This window comes from Ornithodoros turicata, chromosome 10 (genome assembly GCF_037126465.1).
Source record: "Ornithodoros turicata isolate Travis chromosome 10, ASM3712646v1, whole genome shotgun sequence".
Taxonomy (NCBI): domain Eukaryota; kingdom Metazoa; phylum Arthropoda; class Arachnida; order Ixodida; family Argasidae; genus Ornithodoros; species Ornithodoros turicata.
This window is the reverse complement of record NC_088210.1, coordinates 14,991,995-15,017,307: the sequence shown is the minus strand read 5'-3', so window position 1 is coordinate 15,017,307 and position 25,313 is coordinate 14,991,995. Positions and strand designations below refer to the sequence as shown.

At 44.2% G+C, this 25,313-nt stretch overlaps 2 protein-coding genes and 1 long non-coding RNA gene across 9 annotated transcripts in view; all 3 read left to right on the top strand.

Moving 5' to 3' along the window:
* The window catches only part of LOC135370616 (neurofibromin-like), a 53,912-nt gene extending 50,757 nt beyond the window's left edge, over positions 1–3,155 (top strand). For all 4 annotated transcript variants that reach the window (XM_064604393.1, XM_064604391.1, XM_064604392.1 and 1 more), the window contains one exon: positions 359–3,155. In XM_064604393.1, coding sequence (XP_064460463.1) covers positions 359–703 — 345 coding nt within the window. In that variant the 3' untranslated portion in view covers positions 704–3,155. The remainder of the gene's footprint in view (positions 1–358) is intronic.
* A 1,954-nt stretch (positions 3,156–5,109) lies between these two features.
* Positions 5,110–16,378, top strand: LOC135370614 (protein spinster homolog 1-like). 3 transcript variants are annotated; one of them, XM_064604386.1, is made up of 11 exons: positions 5,110–5,407; positions 6,573–6,772; positions 7,971–8,122; positions 8,212–8,278; positions 10,107–10,243; positions 10,370–10,504; positions 11,272–11,467; positions 12,722–12,787; positions 12,860–12,958; positions 14,461–14,629; positions 15,974–16,378. In XM_064604386.1, exons 1-11 carry the CDS (start codon positions 5,215–5,217, stop codon positions 16,072–16,074), a joined length of 1,515 nt encoding a protein of 504 aa, XP_064460456.1. In that variant the 5' UTR covers positions 5,110–5,214; the 3' UTR covers positions 16,075–16,378. The 3 variants fall into 3 exon arrangements, with proteins under 3 accessions (XP_064460456.1, XP_064460455.1, XP_064460457.1); XM_064604385.1 differs by having other exon boundaries at positions 15,115–16,077; XM_064604387.1 differs by lacking the exon at positions 14,461–14,629.
* Positions 16,379–21,718: 5,340 nt separating this feature from the next.
* Positions 21,719–25,313, top strand: part of LOC135370611 (uncharacterized) — a 148,731-nt gene continuing 145,136 nt past the window's right edge. For both annotated transcript variants that reach the window (XR_010415397.1, XR_010415398.1), the window contains exon 1: positions 21,719–22,010. This is a non-coding gene — a long non-coding RNA (uncharacterized LOC135370611). The remainder of the gene's footprint in view (positions 22,011–25,313) is intronic.

Here is a 25,313-nt window from a genome sequence, read left to right as displayed (position 1 = left end):
ATTTCGTTCGGGGGGTAAATATCGGGCGGATACGGGTTTAACCCTAAAAAGTCAGGCCCTATTAATACTGAGTCTTTGCATAGATCCTTTGTCATTTTTTTCCTTCGAATTACTGAAAGAAAAAGTTAATTTTTTTTATACAGTAACCATAGCTCAGCATTTTCGGTCACGGAACTCATGATCACAATCATCTGATAAGGCGTGGGCCCATGCCTTATCAGATGGTTGCGAGCGTGAGTTTCGCGACCCAAAATGCCGAGCTATGACAACTTCCATCTGCCGATTAACTTCCTCATCTCTGCTTCGTATACATTCATACCAAATAAGTTTTCTCATACTGCAATCGCGTTTTTGGCAGTGCCAGACTAACCTCGACAACGCCGAATTGTTCGTCAACTGCTTGGAAGCCATGGTCGAGACTTGCCTCCCAGCAGATGAAGGCGAGCTCAGCCAGTACCCCAGCTCGCTCTCCGTTGCCTCAGCCATGAACCTCTCCTCCTCCATGTCCAGCCTAACCCTCGGCTCCCCGACAGACAAAGAGAGCGGAGTGGGCGGGGGCACCTGCTCTGACGGAGGGGGCGGAACCCCCGCAGGGGGCGACCGGCAGCGGTCCTCGTCGCAGCTCTCCAAGCAGCGCAGCTTCAAGTGCAAGGGAGCCACCGCCGCCGTTGGGACACCAAAGAATGGCCGTACTTCGCACTGACCTCGCACGCGGTGGATCGAGTTGACAATTTTAGGAGACTGGAATCAAAAGGAATACGATAGGATGAGTGGGGCAGAACAAGGGGGAAGGTAAGGGGTACTGAAGTGAAATAGGGAGGAAGAATGCTTGAACGTTTTTTTTTGTTTTTTTTCACATCAAGTTGCTTCATTGACGTGTCATTTGTAGCGCCAAAATTTGTTTCTTGGTATCCGTACTTCACTCCTGCCTGAAAAAGTGAGGGATACTGGTGTGAAAGCACGTTGGAGACGTTTTACACATAGTAGAAGTCCCGTATTTTATTATACCAATTATACCAAATCACAGAATGGCATGATAACGATACTTTTGAAAGGACTGCTCTGGTACTCTTCAGAAATGTGCACTTGTTAAACATTGTTGCGAAGGTATCAGATCGATAATGAACAAAAAAACGAAGGAGTTGCCTCGCGCATCATTATAGAACCATGAAATGGAGAGATGTTGGAAAGCAAATGGTTAAGCTGCTGCTGAAAGTCTTTGCTGGTACTGCCTTTGAAAGTGGATCTATTTAAAGTAATGAATAAGGAATGTACTTCTAAGCCGTTCAACACACATGCTGCTTTGCAATGAGAATAACTGTGATATGCAATTGAAGCAGTGCGAACCAAAAGCTGCAGGCTGCCACAGTAAAAAAAGCTTTGGCACGTAGTGTACAAATCCCCAATCTCTGGAATGTCATGTGACAGGGCATTTTTCTCTAACCTCTCCACAGGGAGAAACATGGCGACTTAAACCATCTAAAAGCAACACATGACTGATTGTTACAACTGATTATTTACTGTTCAACCAGGTAGGACGTGTCTGTCGTCTGCCACACCTGGCAATTGAGGTTCATATGGCTGTTGGAGCATTTCCTGCTTTCAAATTACCAATACAGCTTTGTTTATTTATTTCCACATGACACATGCACGTCAATGCACACGTGCCAATACGACTGCCATCTTACAGTCGCAAAATATCCCTTGAACGGCAACTAGAAGTGGGCAAAAACAGTAAAGCAGTAACAATAGCAGGAATTACGAAAAGATGTAATCTGGTTTCAAAGATAACCTTCTAAAGTTGTAAGTTGACTGTTATTACGGTTGTGGTCCATTCTGATGTGCTTGCCAAACACACATTTACCACCTATCTCCAGGAATTTTAAGTATTTCAGACAAGGGTGCCTGCACGGCAAGTCTCATAATCCTTGTATGTGGCAAGCTTGAGTTATTTTTTTATGAGGCAAAACATGGTTTCTGAGGAGTTGAACCAGGTACGAAATATTGAACTATTGTGCAGTTTTTTTTTTATAGCGAGAATGACTATAGCTTTTTGTATCACCACGGGGAAGTGTTGTCTCGATGCTGTGTGAAAAAGCTAATACATAATGCACTTGGAAGAAGGGAAGTGAAGTGTTGTGGAGTCCCCTAAATTGCTGTGATCTCCAGCCGTTAAGACTAGGTTTCCGGTTCTAGAACTGACGCTGTCCAGCAGGTACTACTGTTCTACAATGCCATCTACGAGCATGCTAGATATTCGCATCATTCGTGTCAAACTTAAATTCCACAGCACGTGGGACAGTTGCAAAAACTGTTTTATCTTGTTTTCGACACCTAGTGTACACCTGCTGCGACGTTACCGATACCTGCGGACGTTACGCTTCGCTTCCTTCTTCCTGGCTTGCTTGGTATTTCAAAGCGTCGAGCCATGGGTCATACGCAGGGTCAGGGGTGGGCTCCTTGCAACTCGAAGCACGTGAAATGCGCTGTTTGAAATAGTAGCAATGGGTGATCTTTTGATGTACTGTACATACACCACTGGGAGCAAGCTGGGAGTGAAGGGTTTTGTACAGAAGGACAAAGGCATTACAAAAACCGAGCAAAGAGAGAGAGAGAGAGCTCTGTGCTGAGCTACTGCGTTGTGAATTTATGTACATAGAGTCAGCATCACGAGAAATCTCGGTCCACCTCACAGGGCCAAATGTATATTTTGTTACGTGGTTTCTAAGGGAGACGCAAGCTGCCAAAAACAATTTGTTACGTGCGTAGAACCGTAGGGGGGGGGGGGGGAGGAAAACGTTCCTTGTTGCCCGACTTCGTTCGAGCTCGTCCAACAGGGTTCAGGACGACGCGCCGTTCCGCTGTTCACCGCCGTCTCTATGTGCTTGCTATAAACTGTGTTCACTATATTGTGTATAGTATTGTGAGAGTTGTTATTGAAAGTGAAAGAGCTGATTAGATATATTGTATAACTTATTTTTACAGGCTCTGGTTTGCCGTACGCATGTGTATAGGAGACAACGCTCTTATTTAAACGACTCATTTTTGCTCCGTTTGCCGACATCAACCTTGCTTGCTTTCGTAAAGGTAGCCAGGCTGTTGTAACATGTACAAAATGTGACACATAAAACCCTTTTAGTTTTTGAAAAAACAAACTCCATCTGTAATACGATGTAGTTGCATTTAGCCACATTTTGATGCTTACGCGTATCTCGCATCATCAGCATTGAGGATTGTTACGCCCGTCAGTTCCATTTTATTTCCGCTTACGATATTGTGCCACACCATTGTGATGTCCCGTGTGTACTTTCGACCCAGCAGTGACCGCGGGATCAGAAAGCTCCCTGTAAAATCACCTCAGGAATTTACTGCTGGCAGATGATAGTTTATTTTATATACAAAAATAGAATAAAAAAAGCATTTCAGATCCATGTAACATGTACTATAAGCGAAAGGAAAACATCCGTTTAAAAGTTACAATGGGTGCTACAAGAATTACTGTACAGCATGCTCTTAGTAAGTACACCAAAGAAATGAAAAGTGATAAAAGGACCTTGCAGTTAGGCTATATGCAAAATACGTTATGACTACAACTTGTCATAAACAGTTCTCACAAAATTATGTCTATAATTTTGGGATTTTAGAGATGTTAGCACAATTTGCACAGCCTTGCAATTCCAAAGTTACAAATCCCAAAGTTAACCCACATAGGAAAACCGACAGTGACCCCCAGTACATGTGGGCCTGGTTGCCTCCATGCTGTTCCATATTTCTGAGGTTTTTTGTCTGTAAAAAGGATGTTGTCGCTCTGATACCAAAGGACCTGCACCCTTCATGACTGCAATGCACTACCTTTGCAGTTCGTGCTGTTGAATGTATATCAGAATAAAAGTCATATCTTTTGTCGAAAGCCAGAGTGTGAGTAACTTCATGTGTGCAGGAATGATTACGACCATTTCACACTTTTGTTTCACAAGGGGAAGAGAACGAAAAGTGTGAACTGGCAGGTGACGTTTACCCACCATGGTAAAAATGACCCGAGTTGTCTGAGTAGGTCTTTCTCTCACTTAAAATCCTGGTGCATTCCAGGGTGTTTGGGTGTGCAAAGAACGTTCAATAATTTATGTGGGCGAGTAGGGCAGAAGCCAGAAATAAAATTGACGTAGGGAAACATGACCATAGTTTCCCTGAGCTGGGCTATGCCATGAGTTTGTGGTGAAGACAAGGGGATGAATAAACATAGTTTCTGCCAGTGTTCCATAATGTAAAACCTTGGATGGAGTTCATCCACTAGCTAGCCTGTATCTACGCCATTTTGTCAGCTACCTGTGTTGCACGTTTGTTTGTTCGCCCCCTTGTATGTTGCACAACCTTTTTATGTTGAAGAAATAAAAGCGGTGAATTTGTAACGTGCAGCATTCGAGCAAGGCGTGTTGCTCTGCGGCTCTGCCACGCAGTTGGCAAGTGGGATCGACATGCAACGTTGTCACACTGCTTTGCGGACGTTTTTTTTTTTTTTTTTTTTACACTGTTTTGCACTTTCTACTCGCACACACGATTATAGATTCAAGGTGTTTCGCTCTGCTGGCAACACTGATTACTTCCCAACTATGGCGCTTCCCTCGGCAGGCCATCCCTGCTCGCACTCTTTTCTGTCCATGGTTGGTTGGTGGTACGTAGTAGCATTTCCTTGCCGTTTGACTGCCGATACAGTGGCGTGTAGCTCGAGGACGAAAACTTAGGTAGCAAAGCCGTTTTTTGAACCCGCATTTCCTCCCATTCTGTTGCTCACCCGTGCCATGTTGGGACACTATTCGCTGCACTAGTTTCCCGTCTAGTTTAAAGTAGTAGAATATTTCTTTGTACGTCAGGCATACGTCACGTACCACGTGATAGGTGTCCCCGAACCAAATTTAGCCGCAGTTTCGCACCACAATAATTCTCGCTTTCACTAAAAGCTTTTGCCGAAGTCCACTCCACAGGCAAAAAAAAGGAAAACATGAAGTATAAATTCACGTGCATAAATTGCAGCGTCACTGACAAACTGACGAAAAAAGATCGGTAAGATGCCAAATAGCAATATGTATGCCAATAGCCAACAGAATCCAATTCATCAATAATCCCTCTGTTTACCATTTACCGTGTGGTGTTTGTGTTTGTTCTCCTTGCATTGTTGTGCTTCTAGAGATTGCAAAGCACGACACTGACGCCTGAATGCTGCGACTGCAGGACGTTAAGAGGCGAAACATGTCCCGTGACGAAAACCAGGCTACGATGCCCGATTATGTAGTGCAGCCAGGGGTTTCGTCGGCTGCGGAAACTGCTACTAGCTATAGGGATTACATTTCTGTTGCAATATTGTTTTTCGTCAATCTTATTAATTACATGGACAGATTTACCGTTGCAGGTGAGTATCGTGAGCTTTCTGTGGCCAGCCGATGAAAACCTGTGGGCGTTTCTCCTCAATGCTGCCAGTGACATGTTAACTAGACCACCTTTATCATCAGCGGAGTAAATCATGTCGAACGAGAAGTTCATGCAAACATTTGACCTACACATACAGAGCATATCACACTTTTTTTCAACATGGAGTCTGCGATCACCGATGCAGTAACAGATGCAGTTCCGAACTTGTCGGATTAACAGTTTTTAAGGTTGAACACGAGAACGTGGATTAATACTAGTGGGTCTAATCTCTATATTGCATCACTCTCGGTTGCAAATTAAGGTCAGTTCTGCCGATACAGTAATCTAGTGCTCATCACTAGAACATCACCCTTGTGTTTGGCAGTGTTTCAGTTCAAAACTGTCGTTGTGTGCTGTACAGTACAAACTGGTAGTATCTGTACCTCGTTATTTTCTAGGAGGTAGCTTCCACATTGGGCGGCCCTCGTGACACCCCCCGGCATCCCGCTAATGGACAACCGACATTCTCCCCCATCTATACCGAGCAGAGTTGATCCAACGCTTGCTTTCAGCATGCCACGAAACCTCTCTCTTCAAGATGCTGCAGTAATTTATTGAATGCGACTCGATCTGGCTTTTACAGCTCAGTGGCGTTACCACGCTTGAGACAAGTTGACTCTCCCGGGTGGTGTCACTGCGGTGCTCTAGAAGACCTAGAGCACATTCTTCTTCATTGCCCACACTACCAACCTTCCAAAACCACACTCTCCAGGTCTCTTAGTCAGCTGGACTCTCGCCCCTTCTCTCTATCAAAATTGCGTGGACCCTGACCAAATCCAGCCCACCTACGCTCTGCGATCAAAGCTCTTTTGACCTTTTTGGACAGAATAAGACTTCGATCCTTATTGTGAATGGGCTCATTATTTCATTCCCCACATATCACCTCCAGCAATGGGGTAGAGCATTGCCCCTCACGATGGAACTCCCCATATCATCATACAATAAAGTTGTTGTTGTTGTTGGGCAGCACACTAAAGGTTTGTCAGAGATTTATCACAGAGTAACACGCAGAGTACCTCACTACATATCGTCATGAGAATGTGAAGCAGGAAATGCTCTGCGGGTGTTTAATACCCGCGTGAGTGACATGTATTTCTCTGATGCAGCTGTGCTCGACAACGTCATAAGTCACTATGACCTGGACAACTCGGAGGGCGGTCTTCTGCAGACGGTATTCATCATCAGCTACATGGTGGCGGCGCCAGCTTTCGGCTATTTCGGTGATCGTTACAACCGGAAGTTCCTCATGGCCGCTGGAGTAGCCTTCTGGAGCACGACAACGTTATTAGGCTCGTTGCCACCTGGGGTCAGTATTGTACACACTACAGGTACATCTTGACACTGTCGTCTTGTTCTTACACGGCGTATTACCCAGATGTATTACACTGTTCATTACACACTAAAAAAAGAAGAAAAGAAAAGAGCAGAGGTAGAAATTTAGAAAGCTAGAAATGTTTCAAAGGCTGGCAGAGAGATTAATGTTTAACATGTACTGCAGGCGCAGCTCACCCTCAGGTGTGCTACCGGAGGCGACTTCAGGGAGATCATTGCTGACGTTCAGCATTTTAAATTGACAGTCTGACCCAAAGCAAACTAAGAAAATGATGCTTTTGATTTGAGACAAAACTTGCTGATTACTTATCATATCTCGAAACAGTCCTCAGTCAAATTTCGACATTGAATGTGTTGTGTTGTTCAACACAATGTGTTGTTTTGGGGTTACAGTTTCGTGGAGGGATAAGTTAGTTAAATTAATGTAATATTAAAACGGTTGGGAGCATTTTAGCTAAGTTTTATTAGAACGAGAACTTTCGTGCAAGAGGCTGCAGTTCTTCAGGTTACACGAATATATTTGCGATAGAGGTATATATAACCAATCAAACAAAGGTACAATAGATTATTGTATTAAATTAATTATATTATTAGATTATTGTTATAAATTAATGGAATTAACTTTAGCTTTAACTGATTATTAATTAATGACTTATAGAATAAATTTTAAAATTAAATTATTGTATTATTAATTAGATTATTATATGAAATTAATTAAATTAATCGATTATTGTTATAAATTAATGTATTAATAACTGAAGCTTTAAGTAATTATTCATCAATGACTTATAGAATAAATTTTAGAATTAAATTAAAACTCATCAGAGTAAATTCTATGCCCGAAACCATTCAGACCTCTCCAACACAGAGATCCCACTTGACTTTTTCTTGGTGAAAACAAACATGCAGCAGCTTATACTTGCATTGCCATAAAACTGAAACCAACGTGCAGTTCGTTTTCCTATTTGCCTCCAAAAGTATGAGGTCCCGTTGGGCAAAAGTTTGCACATGCCATCGGCATGTAACACACAATCAAGTACAACTCTGAGCTCAAAGTAGTCGATGGCTCGAGAATGTTCCGTTAGTTGCAGAAAATATCATGCTATGCTTGCATTGGTTTATCTTGTTGAGGCGCATTTTTGAAAATGTTCTTCATGTTGTTTTGCAAACAGAACGCCATACTGTTCTTTCTACTCCGTGCCCTTGTTGGCGTCGGAGAGGCAAGCTACTCGACGATAGCGCCCACCGTAATTGGCGACTTGTTTGTCGGGAAGAAGAGGTCAACCATGCTGGCATGCTTCTACTTCGCCATTCCCGTGGGAAGGTCAGTAGCACTTTAGAGTTATGTACTGTATTTCACACATTGCCATTCTGCTACATTGATGAAACCTTTAAAAAAAATCCTTATTGCAGTGGTCTGGGGTACATTGTTGGTGCCAATGTTGCAGCTGCCATGGGGAGCTGGTATTGGGGTCTTAGGGTGAGTGTTACAAATCAGAAATATGCTACGTATAGAGTGTGATATGGTATGAAAGTTCCACTCTTACTGAGGAAGTGCACATCTAAAGTTGCCATTTATTTTATGCCACACTCCTTCGAGCGCCAGACCTGGGAGACAGCGCATGTGTGCTTTCACACTGCAAATAAAATTTTTCAGCTGTTAATAGGTTTTTAAATTTATTGCCCACCTTTTACAGTCCATTCCTCTTCAAACGTCCACTTCGAAGTGCCCACATGCAACAAACAACCATATTGCGATTGGTGAACCACCTTTACGTGTACTTTAAGTAAAACTGGCGACACTAATTGGCACAGTTTGCGAATGAACCATATTTTCAATTAATTTTTAAAAGTTTAGAATGATGTACGACTGTGCTGCTTCGCAGGTCAAATGCTGGAGTTCACCTACGGCTCTTAGTAGAACTCTAGTGTCATGAATAGAGTTTGACTTTTTTGGGTTAAACCTGATTCAATTCAATTTCAGTCTGTTGTAAATATTATTCGAGTGCAACAAGAAAGTATGCGAAGCAGACTTAATGTCACAACATGTGGAGCTTGTAACTATAACTGGCGAAGTACGTATGTTTGACCAATACATGCACCTTAGAGGGTCACCGAGGTGCAAAAGTTTCTCCTTACGGAATGGAAGACGACTTTACATTGACATCAATGGAAAAATAGCTGGGTTAGTCAATTGTGTCGTTCGTGATCTGTGAGCAAAAGAAAATGTAATTTACGCTTTTCCTCGCCCTCTCACCGACGGTGCGGATTGGGCTCTGGTTGGTCTCCTCAAACGATTTGTCCAGTCATTGCGGCAGATCGTTTGAGGAGGTCAGTCGGAGGCCCCTCCACATCGTTGTGCTTTTCCGGGAGGAGAGAGAGAATGCGTACATTGCGGTATCCTTCGCTCATAAACCATGAAACGACGCAACCACATCCTGTTCCTTTTACATTGTTGTCAAGGTAACAGCATCGTTCATTCCGCGAGAAGAAATTTTTGCACCTCGGTGTGCCCTTAACTGCGGGCAGCGTGAAGACACCAATAACAACCCAAATGTATCGCTAGCACATAATTTTACCCAAAATTATAGTAGCACCTGATTGCCCCCCCCCCCCCCCCCCCCCCCCGCAAACCTGGAAATGACATTTACCGTATTTTTACGTGTATAATCCGCAGTGAATGTGTTAAAAAAGTTCTCTGGGGGTCCACCGTGGCTTATGCGGTGGTGCTGCTTACCCGAGGGGAGTTTCTCCCGGGGCTTCTCACCCAGCATGTATGAGCCCCTCGTATGTGCCCCAGATGCTTTTGAGGGCGACTGACCAGGAGTTCTCGTCTCCCTTCTTTCTTCCACGAGGTCAGGGTCTTATCGAACGACTAAACGTGTCCACGGAATGCCTACGGACCTTCCCCCTCTCCTACCTCTTTGTCACCAGGAATCTTCTAGGGTCAATGCTCTATAGTATTTAAAGTAATGTTGCATTCGTCTACACCAAGAATCCTTTGATTTGCGCAAATAAATCTTTGGCCAATTCGCGCACCATATGTGTGCCTGTCCCATTGCATTCATTGCAATATCTTTCCGGCGTACAAGCCACGGCTTCTCTGACGGTGCAAGCTTATGTCTCAAAAGTTTTCCAGAGTGCGGGTAAAACAGTGACCTGCGGCTTATCTGCGGCGCGGATAATACGCGTGAAAATACGGTAATTAAAAAAAAGTCAGATTCTAGTTATGAAGGAAATTTGCCATTCTGATACTGCGCAATGGCAGGGGAAGCCACAAAATGCGTCTGTGCCCACTTCTCTCTCAGGTAACACCTCTTCTGGGAGCTGTAGCCGTGATATTACTGCTCTTTGTGCTGAAGGACCCGCCGCGGGGTGCAAGTGAAGGTGGTGTTGCTTTGGGGCCTACGTCTATGAAGGCGGACCTCAAATCTCTCGCGAGAAAGTTAGTTGTTCTTTTCCTTCGTATTGAGGTCAGCAGTTGCTCACACAGCAACAGCTGATGCCACGTCAATCACTATATAAGGTTCAAAAGTGGTGATGAGGCTCTGTCCTTTCTAACACGTTTCAGTGCTTCGTATCGCTGGTCGACGTTAGGCTTCACGTGTGTCACCTTTGCAACTGGGGCCCTGTCGTGGTGGGCGCCGACGTACATGGTGTACGCTGCTCGAGTGCTCAACAACACCGAAACCGTTGATAACCAAGGGTTGGTATAATGAAGGTTTGCATTACAGTGAAAAAGAAAATAAGGTGTGGCATGTTTAAAGTTGAAGTGAATAGAATCTGATGCAATCAAAAAACGAATAGTTTTATATAAAATATTTACATTTACATATTTATTATTTTTATTTTTATTATATTTACATTTACATTTATTACATATTTATTATTTACATATTTACAAAAGGAAAATACAAAGCAAGTAGCTATAATAGGTACAACCGTAGTGAATACAATGTGAATAGTTATGCCAGCAATGTGGCCGGAAAAATGTTTCAGAAGTGATTCTATGGGACCTTTACATGGAGGAGGAGGAGGATTTCACCCTTCCCCATTGAGTGTCGTAACCAAATTCGTACACAGTGCATGCATACATACAGATATGCAGCGTGTATACAAAATATGTATGTGACACACACATACAGATCTTCGTATGACACAACATTTACTTTGTTGCGAACCTTTTCCTGGGACGTTTTCAGCCGCACATGTGTAGCTTCCAGAAGAATTTGAACATAATCTGTTTGAAAGAAACATTCCTTCAATTTCAATATAGAATTCTATATTTCATTCGGAACTCTAATCGAAAAGACCATCGTTCGTTCCGGTATTTGAAACGTGAAAATATTCATGCAGCCCTAGTTATGAAGTCTTCCTGCCTCTCACGGTAGCATTTTTGTCCAATCACATTTTATATATGCTTTTGTCAAGTCTCGAGTGCGAAGGAATATTTTGGTTTCTCCTTTCTCGCAGCATCAATGCCATTTTCGGTGGGATCATGAGCGGTGCTGGTATTAGCGGCGTTGCCCTTGGAAGCTTTCTTTCTACACGCTTCCGACATCGCTATCAGGATGCAGATGCAGTAATTTGTGCTGTGGGCATGGTGGTCAGCATACCACTCATCTTCATTGGCTCTGTTTTTGCCCACAAGATACCACAAATGTCTTGGGTAGGTATCGAGTCGGTTACTTTTTTTTTTTACTATACTAGAACCGAATTTTACTGGTTTTAAAGGGGCAATAAACAGGTATACAAGGTGCACTTTCTTCTAATGCAGAGTGATTCGTTGCCTACGGTGTACATTTTCAAAAAATTGGTGTCGCAAGAAAGTAAACAATGGCTCCAAACCGACCAAATATTCATTAGACTCTTTCACGCTCATGCCCCGCACTATGATGCCGTGGCGACAATAGCCACACGTCATTTTAACGTCGCGCACCATCAACCACTCAAAATGCGGGACTCCTATACATTGATTTAGTTGTAATATCGGAAAGTGAGGTCAATTCTGAACATTTTTTCGCTTGTCAGTCACAAGGTAGCCAGATCAAAAGGTACCAATCGGCCGCAATGTTCCGTTTCACGTTCGCACTATGTCTTCAGTGCTGTGTCGCTCCGCGAGGCCACCGCGATGATCCTGCAACCGGTTCCTTCGCGAGCTGCAGCTTGCCTCAGTGGGGCCCGTCATTGGCTAGGAGAGCGGAATCTCCCCCACCCCCAGCGCCTGGAATGCGGCGTTGCTATACGTTGGAACGTTGTGACGTGACCCTGTTCCAAGGATGGAGGGAGAGACTCACGTCGATTACGCTTAGCATAATAATTGGAGGACATTCGTCGAGCTGCCTTTAACCCCAGGATATGAGGGTCTACATGTTTTCCAGAAAGGGCGTGAACAGGATGTACAGTGTTTTTCTACTGAAAACGGAGCGCTGACTATTTGTTTGGTTCTTGCACCGTTTCCTCGTATTACTATGTACCAACTTGTCCGTACTGTTACTTTCTCATTACTTTTGCCTCATGTATGTGGTGCTGCCAGATTTCAAGCTAGTACGCATGTAAACAGGCACATCACAGTTAATGACACTGCACATCACCTTTAATGGCTGACACGACTGCATTCTGAGGTGGTGTGTAACCAGTGGCGTATCTAGGGTGTGGCAGGTGTGGACAGGTGCCATGGGCGCCAGGTGTACAGGGGCGCCATTATGTGGTCGGGTGTGAATGTGTCAGGTCGGGCACTCAACCTGGCACATTCATAAATGATGTGAAGCACCCGCCATTAGAGAGGTTGTAGTGTGAAACCTAGTGCGGACCACACGAAATTGCATCCCCAAGGACATCATGTTAACCATGTTGCCATGGGCGCAGGTAGCTCTAGATACGCCACTGTGTGTAACAATGTGTATTCATACGCCAATTTCAGGTGTTCTTCTTTCTTGGTATCACTTCCATATGCCTCAACTGGTCTCTTGTTTCTGACATTCTCCTTGTAAGTCTTTTTTAAGTTCCGTTCTAGAAGAGTGAATGGGCTCATATTTACTTACACTTTTGTTGCATCCAGTATACCGTTATTCCAACGAGAAGGGCTACAGCAGCTGCATTCCAGATCCTCATCTCTCACCTACTTGGCGATGCGGCCAGTCCGTACATCGTAGGACTTGTAAGTTGAAACAACTTTGGAATGCAGTCAACCCTCACTTTATGAACGGTGCCCCCTTTGGGACAATATACTCCCTCTTCTTCATTCCGAACCTCCATTTACAAATCCCTCGATTTGTGAACGATTTTTCCAGGAATGTTACCCGTTCACAAACGGAGTGTCGTCTGGTTACTTGAAATGAACTGAAGTTTACTCGAGGGAAGCTCTACTTTAGTGCACACGGGCCTTTTTTTTGTGGCCCTCAATTTATAGACTCGTAGCTGTACATTACTTGACAAAAAAAAGTAATGCTCCCTACACATATAAACATATTCGATCGTTTTTTACAAATAATTTTAATTAGGGTGAAATTTTTGTTTGATCTTGAATGTGAATGAATACATCTAGTAGTAACCTTCGCCTGTGGGGCCATTTGTTGTGCGTCATTTCTAGTTTCTCAGAGTGCAATAACATAAATGTGAGCGTGGTTAAGTGGCCTCCCGTGTGCCACCTTTGCCTCCAGTTTTAACATTTTTCACATTTTTTTCATTTAATTATGTATCTGTTTCTGCATTCCTTCCATTATCCCTTCTGCTTGCCCGCGGGTTTGTGACCACACTTTTCCCGCCACGTAGTATTTGTCACCCCTCTTTTAATTTGTATCCTTTACCCTCTCCCTTTTCGTATGTTCACGTGTGTGCCATCCAAGAGTATATGTATTTGGAACACCAATGCTGTTATTTTTGTACCTGACGAAATGCAGTCCACTGCATAAAAGCTTGTATCTGTTAAAGGAAAGCTTCAGTGTTTTATATTTTTGTTGTTACCTTTGCCAAGTGGATCTTCACCCAACCCTCGACATTCTCCAACTTTTCACAACCACTTAATTTGCTATAAAGTTGCTGGGCGCTGGGCGGTACAGCCATCCCAGCCCATCCTGAACTGGTGCGACAGACTCGGAACTGCCGGAAGCGCCACAACGTTTTTCGGACGATTTCACGACGCGCGTGTGGCCTCGGAAAACTCTTTTTTTTAAACGTGCGCGGAGACTGTACGACAGAATATGGCAACATTGGCGGGCGTCACTCACTCTGTCCGCCGCGTCCAGCCGCGTCCCACGCGTTTCGGCTGGTCGTCTGCGGGCGTTCCTTCGCGGTGCGTACGAGGCCACGGCGTTTCACGCGACGATTTGGCGTTGGGGAAACGTCCTGTGCGTTTCGCCTCATCGGCTGCGGTGTCACCTCCTTTTGTCAGTCATCCCTCCCTTTCTCCCACTACTGCAGTCGTGCGCCGTGGTTTCGCCGGCTCCGCCCCGCGCGAAACAAACAAAAAAAAGGACCTCTGGTTCGGGTGAAATCGGGTTCTACGCGAATCGCTAAATGCGCGATTCGGGGGGTAAATTCGGGGAAGAATGGTGTAAAACCCGCAAACCTCCTAACCTAACCGTAATGGTTACATTGTGCTGCCCTCTCGATAGATATCATTTTCATCATCTCTCTCATTTTACATGGTGTTCTGCATAGTTATTTGACAGCATATCACACGGAAGCAACGAGTTCACCAAGCAGTACTTCAGTCTCCAGTACGCTCTGTACTTCCCCCTTGCCGTTCTTGTTCTCGGCGCTCTGTTTTTCTTCGTCCTGTCCTGGCACATCGAGGATGACAGGAAGCGCTGTGAAAAACAAACACATGGTAAGGAATGAACGTTAGATTGATTTTGAAGAGACATCTTTTATGTATATATTTATTTATTTATCCTCAGGTCATAGAGAATTAATTACAGAGGGGGAGTGGTTTATCAACAAGTACAAACACAGTAGCAAGTAGAAAGATAGTGCAAGTAGCGAAAAGTAATGCAGTTAGAAAAGACATCCACTCTGTAGCATAATCGTAAACGGGACTTTTGAATAAATTAGTGGATGAAATCGATGTCAAACAAGCGGGAAGGTGGTTCAAACAACTAGAGGTTGTTCAGTAAAACAGCAGTCTCTGCGCAAAATATTATTTGCTCCCAACTTCAGGCTTCTGCTCCAATTATGTTAAGAACCACCAAGCAATTTTGCACATATTAATGCGCATAACATTGATTCGACGCATGTTGTGTAATCAGTCAGGAACGTGGTACATCAATGTGCAATCAATATCAGCTTCATGTGAATGTTCCTCTGTGTTTGTAGGTGGTGCGCTTGAGCAGTCTGTCTATGACGACCAATCTTTACAACACGTCGAAGCAGACGACGGCTTTGTACCTTGGATTAACGACAGTGCTCGGTTGATTTTAGACACCTGAGTCCCGTCTGTGTGCCCTGTATACTGTGACGTCCATGTACAGACCTTTGCTTTCTCCGGTGTTCGCTGGGATCGTGTTGTGCCTTCAAGCAAGGTTCTACAATCAGAAACTCATATCAGCCTGTTGCTTCTGGGAGATGCTTCATGTCGCTTTGTGATCTTATCACTGCGCAGTGGTGCATGTTAAAAGAACGATTGTAACTTTTGACGTCTAGGCTAGCATTTCAGTGCCTTTTTTTTTTTAGTAGTGGTACTTTACATACTACTGTGTCGCTCACATCACTGAGGAATGTTTGCCATAGGCAGATATAATGGGAAAACCATTATAAAACCCCGACCATCTATCGATTATATATTGTCTATATGATGCTTTGTTTTATGAAATTAACATAAAGCATTCCGTAATGAGGTTTAGTTTTTGTTTTCCATGGGTAAGTATTTACATGTGCACTTGCAGGGCATTGTAGCTAAAGAAAGTGCCACTTTACTGACTTTTTTTAAATATCTGTTGTGCCATATGAGTGGCAAGTAGCTTAGACGTACCCTTTCTCCAATGGATTTTGACAGTGCATGGTGACCTAACCAAAGATCTCTTGACAGAAAATTATATTGGCATACTATTACGTTCTAGCTAGGTTACCTACCTTACCCACTGTTGCCACCATGTTCTAATGAATCTGTTCTGTTTGGTGTCTTCTTGTAGCAGTAGTAACAGGTACGTAATGAAATGGTGCCTTTACATTTCAGACCTTGCAGCATCGTTTGAAAGACAGACGCAACGTGAATTGGAAAACACAGAATCTGTCCCTATTTTGCACAGTAAAAGTAACATAAAACCAGTTTGCTAACTTATAAGAAACTAATCAAGTAAATATGATAATTGGACTTGTCTTCGCTTTCGGGTCGCGTAAGCGTCTTTGCTTTTCCATGTCTTATTGTTCCCTGAATTCCTGGGACACGATCCAAAATCCACAATTTACAATCTAGTCGTTGGTACATTTTCACTCTGTTTGGGCGATATGAGGTAGAACAGGAACGAATGTCCCAGCACATGTACTAATATGTATAATATACACCCTGTGAGATTGCATTCTGTACATACGAGGCATTTCAAATGCCAACTTATTTAATAATAAAAGTAAGACCACTGTTCGCAATGTCATTCTCTTAAGCTGGTTCGGAGTTCATTGTGCTGTGTCTGTGAGCCCAGCTGTCCTGAAGCTAACTTCCACCTGGGCCACGACTACTAAGACCCCCCACCCCTGCACCCGCCAAAGATTGCACAATAGAAAAATTACATGTAGGATTTGCTCTTGTGCCCTCTATCTCTAACTAGATACATATGACTTGGGGTAATTTATTCTGTCGCATAACTGTTCTGCACTTCGAAGCTCAAATATCTAAAGAAAAAATTATAAATAAATAAACAGTGAAAAGTGAAAAGACCCCAGCCTTCGGAGCAGTGAAACACCAGTGCCTTGGTAGCGTTTCCTGTGCTCAGTGTCCTGACCCTGCACATCCTTGGTAATCTAACTCACCGACCACAACTTGCCCTGTGTCGTTCGGCAGTCTGCTACCGTCCGAGGCGTTTTGCATTTGGAGTTCGACCGTTTCGCGATCCTCAAACATCCGAGCGATCCTCTAACAGATCCTTCTTTTCCCGGCTCCAAAGACTAACTTTCAGGTTTGCAAAAAACCGACGCGTCACCTGTCGGAGACGCGCGAGGAGCGCCGGATCCCAGCGCTCTCGACCGTCCTGTTATCGAACGAAGACACAGTCACAGTTTCATTGACATTTTGACACTTTGGCTTGACATTGACTCCTCCTGCATCTGCGACAGGTCCCTCGTCGTTTTTTTTTGCAAACCCGAAAGTTAGTTTTTGAAGCCGGAAGAAAAAAAGAAAAAAAGGATCCGTTAGAGGTACAAAGTTGCAATCAACGGGTTTCGTGTCGTCGTATCGCCCGGTACAACTTTCTCATTGACATTTTGGTTCTAATTCTTATAATAAAAAAAAACTGACTAATTAATTTCACTTAATTCATTGATTAAAAACAAAAATAGTTTTTGAGTATCCTCACACCATGTAACACTATACAGTCCGTCTTTTTGGTGTGCGATGAACCATTTTTTTTTAAACTTTGGCTCATTTTTCGTGAAACATCCTGTATATGCGGAGTTGAGCATCTGATAGTGTGCGTGCGCTGTCCGTCGCAGATATCGCTGTATTCTTTCTCGTTCCAATATACGGCTCCTTGTGCTTTCTGTTCTTCGCTCATTTGGGATCATCTTTCTCTGTGCGCTTGTCCATATCGAGCCTTGTCTTCTACACTCATTTGGGTTCTTCTACGCTCGTCTGCCTCTGCTTGTCGTGCCCTTTCCTCTTCCGTCCTCTCCTTTCTCGTCTCGCCGCTGCAAGTAGCTGCGGTAGCTATAGGTGCGGTTTTCACAGGTTGGTTCTAACGCTGCCAGGCAGACATCATGTCGGAAAGCGTATAAAATTGTAGCCAGTTATTACTTACACCCACACTCTCTTTCAAATGTCGTGTAACGAGCACGTACTTTGAGATATAAATCGCCAAACGTTGATATCCAAATTAGCCGAAACCGAAACCACGCCCTTCTCGAGCGCTAAAGGAGTGATGGGACGTTCGCGTCCGAGGGTCACGTGTTTCGTAGCGATGGAGCGTATTGGAGTAGGCGCTGATCGCTTTCCGGCGTCGCTTGTTTCCCTTGTCGTTTCTGCGCTCGAGAAGGGCGTAGTGCTGGTTTCGGCTCATTTGCGTAAAAAGGGGGACGATTTTTATCTCAATGAATGTACGTGCTCGTTTCAGAAATTTTTAAAAAAGAGCATTGATTCAAATAATGATTGCCTCCAATTCTGCTGTCTCGTATTTTCTCGAAAACATCTAATTAAAAAAGTAATTTATTTATTTTAGGCACATAATTTGTCATCCAGGAATAGGATGTCCGCCTGGCGGTATAACCCGTATAACTGCAAAAATGACATCAGAGCAACGATCACAGCTTGTTTCTTTTTTTGTTTTTGTTTTAAATCTGTAAGAGTGTCGGAGCGAACCGAAAACCGGAACCGAAAACCGAAAAAAAAACGCTATTTTGGTGCGAACCGGAACGGAATCGAAACCGTATACATTTTTTTCGCTCAGGAGGGAAACCGAAAAATAATTTAACGGTTTTCGGTCCAAGAAAAAACTTCGCCGGTTTGGACTACGGATAGGCGAATGAGACGTCATGTGCTCTGAAGTCATGTCATGGATACTATACGAGGGTTACGGTTACGATGGAATGTATGTCGGTATAGTATGACCCTTAGGCTCCCTTTGTAATGGTTTATCGTTCGCGCACGCACACAGACTTCGAGGTACATGTGACTCTCTAACAATGTGCCGTAGTGTTCGTTTTAATTTGATCCCCCCAAACTCTCCTCAACTAAACAACAAGGGGGCTGCATAACAGCTTCTTTATCGGTAATGTCGCGCAACGCGTCCCTTGTTTGAGAGCAGCTAAGTTGAATACATTTACGTATACGCGAGGGCAAGCCCGTGCGAAGTGGCAACTTTTTTGTGGACAGGACACCAAGAAAATAAAACGGAGCCGCCGAGGCGTTTGTGAGTGAAGGTGTTCCTCGATTTGCGTCGTACTCGTGCGGTGGTGCTTGCTGGCTAGACAGTAGCAACAGACATTCGGATGGGACGCAATCGCTCCAACCCAGCAAGAAAGTGCTTTATGTATGACATCACGACAAACAAGTCAGTTTGTAGCATGCGCTTCAAGAAATGAGAAAGCCCATTTGAACAGACAGTAACCTACAGGAACCAGGAGCTACCAATTTCACAGCTATCTATTAATATTAAATACCATGTATGCTGAATAAACGGGTTTACATTTTGCAACATTGATTTTTCTTTTTTCTTTTTTTTGTGGGATGAATATTCCCAGCAGAAGCGGAACCGGTTAAAAACCGGTATGAACCGTTATTTTTTTGCTCCGGAGCAGAACCGGTACCGGATCGTTTATGATGTAACCGGAACGAAAACCAGAACGAAAAACGTTTCGGTTCGACACCCTGTAAAGTACCCTGTATGTGTCTCGAATTCTGGTCTGCAAAAATAGTTTTTCTCTGTGAGACGCCCAAGTGTCATAAAATTAATTTGTGGTGTTGAGAAGTATGACCGGTCACAATGTAGAAAATCTGCCATTCGTCTGGCAACATCGCTTTCAATCTCCTCACCAGGAGTCTGCACGTGACCCCCGCCCGCTGAGCTTTCCGTTTGCTCGCTTATGCTCACTCCCACCTTTTGCGCAACTCCGTTTGCTCATTCATGCTCAGCTCATTCGCCACACTGAGCATGGATGAGCGTGATCATGCTCAAGTGTGAGTTATCTATCGAAGAAGCGGACAAGTTGAAGACCATGAAGTCATGGGGAAGCATACTCATGAGTGAGGTTTGAAGTCATCCGTTGCCCGTGCTTATGCCCCAAGCACGAGGTACGCACCTCCAAAGACCAGAATGAAAAACTAGCTAGCTAGCGGCCGGCCGTCTTCCAACGTGAGGCGAGGAAAAGGAAGGTGCCCGCGCTGTTGCTAGGAGGCAGGCACCAGATATCGTGGTGACGTCATGTACTCTTGGAGAATTCGAAACTACGAACGTGTAACGTGCACTGGCGGCATTTATAATTTGCGTACCTAATCTGTGACCAAAGTCGGTTTTTGTAATACCAAATAAAATAAGTGGCACGTGTTCATTCCGGAGTTTTTATTTTTTTATTTTTTCTTCAGGCACGTGTCGGTAGCAGGGATACACCCAGGATTGTAATCTGGAAATGGAGGGAGGGGGTGACGCGCCCATATCTGCTGCTTTTGTGGCGTTTGTGACCTTTCTGGCTTGTTTGGGAGTGTTGTAAGTTTCTTTTTAGGGTGTTAGGGGTGCGGGGAAAATCTCTGCGGTCATGATATTAAAGCTGCTACAAAGATACACATCATTTTGCAAACCCCCCTCCCCGTGCTTGTGATTCTGGATAAACAACTGCTCTGGTACCACCGCGTATTGCGCATAGCCGTGGCGCAATCAAGTCTTTTTTCGACGACATTGCCCACATCTTTGCTGCACATCGAAAGCCAACGTGCAGACACGCAATTTTCTTCGCAATAGGATCGATGGCCAGTCGTGGCGAGGTGAGGAATGCAAGTTCAATTCCACACGATTAAAATTGCCGATAAGAGTCGATCAATCTCTTGCCCCTCGGGCTGCTTTCGGTCACCCAACAGCGACATCCCGGAAGCCTTCCACGCATTGCGTGTTCGGCGAATTTGCTTCTTTTATATATCGATATCGTACGCTCACACGCAGCACCATAAAATCACAATAAAAAGCGTTGCGTTGAATAAGTAAATAAAACCCGATCCCAAAGTTGCAGCTCCGATTCCGGTCGACGACGTCGGTAATCTTGTGGCCTGGTACAAGTCTCTTCAGTAATTGGTGTAAGTGTACAATATTTGTAAAAATATTCTGCATTATGTCGTTAAAATGCGAAAATTTGTGAATGTCCCACGAACATACGAATATCCCGAAATGACGTGTCCGGGACACTTCTGGGATGTGCTAGAAGGAAAGCGTCGGCCCCTCGATGTACAAAAAGAGGGATCTACGGGCTTTGTGCAGTCGTCTGGAATATGGATATTTTAAGGATACACGATATGGATATTTTTTGGGATACATGTTGTTTACTGGGTCAAACATGTTGTTCACGAGGGATTTTGAACATGCATGTCATGTGCTGAGTGCACATTAATTCTCGGACAATTTTTTGAGAAGGGTCTGTGATAGACGTCAAGTTACCATACGAATCTTTCATCTGATTGATTAAAGGCTTATGCCTAATAAATGTTATGCCTTATGCCCAAGTTATGCCTAATAAATGTAAAAACACACACACACACACACAAAACAGGTTATATGCATCGATTTAAACCTACATTCCAAGTTTTACAGCAAAGAGAATTATAGACACGTTGAAAATTGGCATCGCGAATACCGAAACTCATCCAACTATGACGTCACAGCCAGCGAGGGGCTAAGGGAGAGGTCACGTGCTTTCGAAAACCAATGGGAATGGCCGAGGCTCCTCGCTCCTCTGACAGCAGAGCTTGGAGCGAAAGTTTGTTTGAGGGTTTCTGGGCCACTTACAACTCGCAGTAAAACAATTCTTTTTTTAAATCAACATTCAGATATCTTAGCACTTTAGTGCCATTTTACCTGCTGATTACACCAGCCATTTCTACTAGCACTGTTTCGCATCCGCTACGCTAGAAGCATATGTCACAGGCGGCAGATGCACCATCCTCTCGGCTGATAAGAACATATCTCTCTTCTGATCAGCCGACGACAGTGCAATGCGTTCACTTTGTATGACACTGCATCTCGTAGAAAAGCCAACGTCCCGCAGTTGCTGCGGTGCGGGCAGACAGCGATGTCGTTTAGTGGTGGTGTTGTGCTTTCAGCGTAACAGATGCGAAACACTGCGTAGGAAATGTGTGTAATCAGCTTTCGATAAGCAGTGCACATTGCGTCTCGGACAACTGTCTACTTCGTCGTCGTCGAAACTTCCTGCAGTGGACCAGAGCCATTTATGCCTGCAGAGGAGCAGCTGCCAGAGCCTGCAGTGGACTACACAACAGCGCTGCACACAAATGACTTTTAGCAGATGTGTGAATGGTGACTGATGTGTAGCGATTGTCTGCTATTTACACAAGAACTTTAAAGGTATGTGGAAAAGTGTGTTTTCTTTCTCTCCTTTTAGTTCATTATTGCCATTCGCGCTACTATCCAGTTGCTCCATGAATTTTTTGTTGCTTCTTGTTGGTATATTGCACGATAACACCGAATCTATGCCTAGAGATTGGGTTGGAGGGGATTCATTTACTTTGCCTTATTTTCCTTCCTGTGCAGTGCGCTAGGTGTCACTGCGAGAGGGCAAAGTTTGCAGAAATCACGTGACAAGAGTGCCTGTCCACTCACAAGGCAGCAATAACGAATTTCCGCCATCTTGACACCCACGCGCAGCTCGCGATTCGCTCACAGAAATCTAGCTATACGCTTAGCGACACACCACATTTTGGAGTTTAGTAAATACATAGCAAGAGAGGTGGAATAGTGGGTGAAACCAGTACACAGCGTTCATGCATGGTATAGGCGTGGGGGTCAAGATGGCGGCCTTGCGGCATTCGCTTCTACAAAGGGTGACTCCATCCACCCCTAGGCATGGGCTTACAGCAGAGACCTCGTGCACCTCCCCTTCAACTTTTGCTCTCATATTTGGGAGAGGGACCAATGAGGCTGCTCCACGGGCAATAGGGGAAAGAGGGAAACTGGGGAACTGCATGCGCAGACAGCTGAACTACTTGCATAGCGCGTACAAAATTGTAGGACGTGCTCGCGTCACTTCTCATTTACTTGAGGCGCATAGGCAAATGCAAGTGCAGAACGAAGGACGCTTCCTCTCATGGCCGACGACTTGACCTAACGTTTTTTTCGTGCTTGAATCTGAATTTCTGAGTGTATTATTTAGACACAATTAAGTGTTTAAACTTTGGCTGGAGTTATCTGTTATGTATATGGCTCATAAAATCAATCTATCTCAAGAGGCACTGACACTGACGATTTGATTGACTTCTGTATGGGAAAGGATGATTAGCGACGAAACCAAACTACCAAGAAGGGACTCAGTCTCTGTGCCGTGTATTCACACGAGCGACATTCCCCGCAGAAGCGGAAGACGCGAAAAACGTCATAGCTTTCTGAACGCGATCGAGCGTTCAACGTCCAGTGTCCACGTACACTGCTAACCGCGGGGAATATCCTGCGACACAGCCACAAGATATTCCGTAGCAGACGACAGGAAACCACGCTGACGGTGTCGTCTGCTAAGTGTCGTCTGCTAAATGCGCTGTACGCCACTCCCGATATTCCGCACCGTGTGAATGTTCACCAATCACCATAACACGGGACGGAACTTCGTCACTGTGAGCAGCGTTTTCGTTTTTTCTTCCACTAGAATCTTCCGTGGGGAGATGTCCCTCGTGTGAATACACAGATAAAAAGCTAAGTGCGCGGCGCTCGTTTTCTTTCACGGAAGTTCCAGCAGAGGGATAATCGAGTGCACTTTATTCCGGCCGCTTACGAGTAACGCCTTTCTTTCCATATCTTCGGTGATGCACCACCGCCGATCTTTATTGGAAGATGTACCTATAAGATACGACACATCAAAAGACATGGGAGGGAAAAGAGCTGCGCGTACGTGTGTGCTTCAGACGTGCCCCCCCAAGAGCGACTTTCTTTTCCAAATATCGGCACACTTTCTGGAAAGCACGCCGGGAGAAAAAAACAAAACAAAAATTTAATAACTCTTGCGGTTGCATCTCCTAGGAGACCGATGCTGCACTTCTCTTTCCGCCCTCTCCACCTGGAAAGTGCGTCTCAAGGTCGTCCAATGAACGTGTCCCAGTGCGCGCGGTAATCGTCCGAGATTGCTTTCCTCGGATGCTGCCGCACTTTTTATTACTTTTTAAATGTCTTTTACCCGTTGTATCTCGGCGGTTGTCGCAGGCCTTCCTGGACTGCAGTTAGGCGCTTGCACTTCGAGATGAGCGCGGCGAAGTTTCCCAGGTTTACTATGAATATACAAAATGCAAAGGTTACAGTCCCTCCAGAAACAATCATAGATGACGAAATATAGAACACATAAACGATTGCCAAAATAGCGGCATACCTTCTTGTACAATTTTTCCATACATGGAAGCCTCGCTAGCGAATGACGAAAATTCCTTAGCATCTAAATTCCTGACGTTTTTACTTCAGATATTCTCTTAAGTTGCTTTGACTTTATTTCTACGTTATCAGTGTTCTGACTTGCTTTTCTGCGTCTCGCAAGCAATGTAAGAATTCTTCGGACTCGAGACATACTCTCCTTCAGCCGATTGCGATTTCGGAGAGTTCTAGGGTTTCGGATTGATCCGAAAAATCCCGTACGATTCTTATTACCTATTCAGATTTAACCGAAAAACCGCCATAGTTAGTTGGCTTAGGTGACCTAGAGGATGTCCACTTTAATTCGTTATAGCTTTCTTTCTTTTTTCTTTTTGTAAAAAATGCTATGACAGCTGCTTAGATGTCGTTTTTGCAGTTGAGTTATGCGGCCAATTGGACATGTTCTCGAGGAGGGTACGTAACTACAAGGTGACTAATTACCTAGAATTCGCTAATTAACTTTTAATTAGGGGATTTCGGGCAAATGAACGTACCGGGAGGCGTACGCCTTTTTTGTGACAATTATGAATATCATAAGTGTCGCAAAAAAGGCGTACGCCTCTCGTTTTCAACAAATTATGGCAGATAACGATATCATTTGTGATGGTGGTTGGCTAGGAGCGTGCTATGCGGTGAAGTTCATTTTTAAGAGTGTAAGCCTCCGTCGCCGCGGAGGTCATGCGGTCCTGGTTTCGGTTTCGGTTCTGGTTTCGGCTCATTAGCATAGCGAAATTCGGCGATGGATATTTCATGGCACGCGCTTGTTCCATTTCTTTTAAAATATACAGTGGCCTTTCAACTAGGATTGTCTCGCTTTTCGCTTTTCCACGAAAGACCTTAATCGAAGGGTTAATTAGTGAATTTCGGATAATTAGTCATCTTGTAGGATGTCCGCTTGGCCGTGGAGCCCGCCTGCAAAAGCAACATCTATGCTGCTCTCGTGGCTTTCTTTATATATATATATATATATATTATCTTATCTTATATATTATCTTATTTTTTAATGGCTTCCCCCCCTCTCTCTCTCTCTCTCTCTCTCTCTCTATATATATATATATATATAGTTGAAATAAATGGGAGACAGAAGACGAAAGTAGGGGAAGTAACAAAAAAGGGGTTTATTAAAACTTAAAAATCATAAAAGTTAGGGAGGATGTCTACGTTACGGCGGAAGCTCCGCCTTCTTCGGGACAAAAGAGCTAAATGTGGCCACGAGGGTGATAAGGGGCTTGAGAATGACGTGGTCGGTTGGGGAAAATT

Coding starts and splice junctions, on each gene's coding strand:
- LOC135370614 (XM_064604385.1), top strand. CDS start 5,215: ATGCTGCGACTGCAGGACGTTAAGAGGCGAAACATGTCCCGTGACGAA. Junction 10,244..10,369: donor CTCAAATCTCTCGCGAGAAA/GTTAGTTGTTCT, acceptor AACACGTTTCAG/TGCTTCGTATCGCTGGTCGA. Junction 10,505..11,271: donor GAAACCGTTGATAACCAAGG/GTTGGTATAATG, acceptor CCTTTCTCGCAG/CATCAATGCCATTTTCGGTG.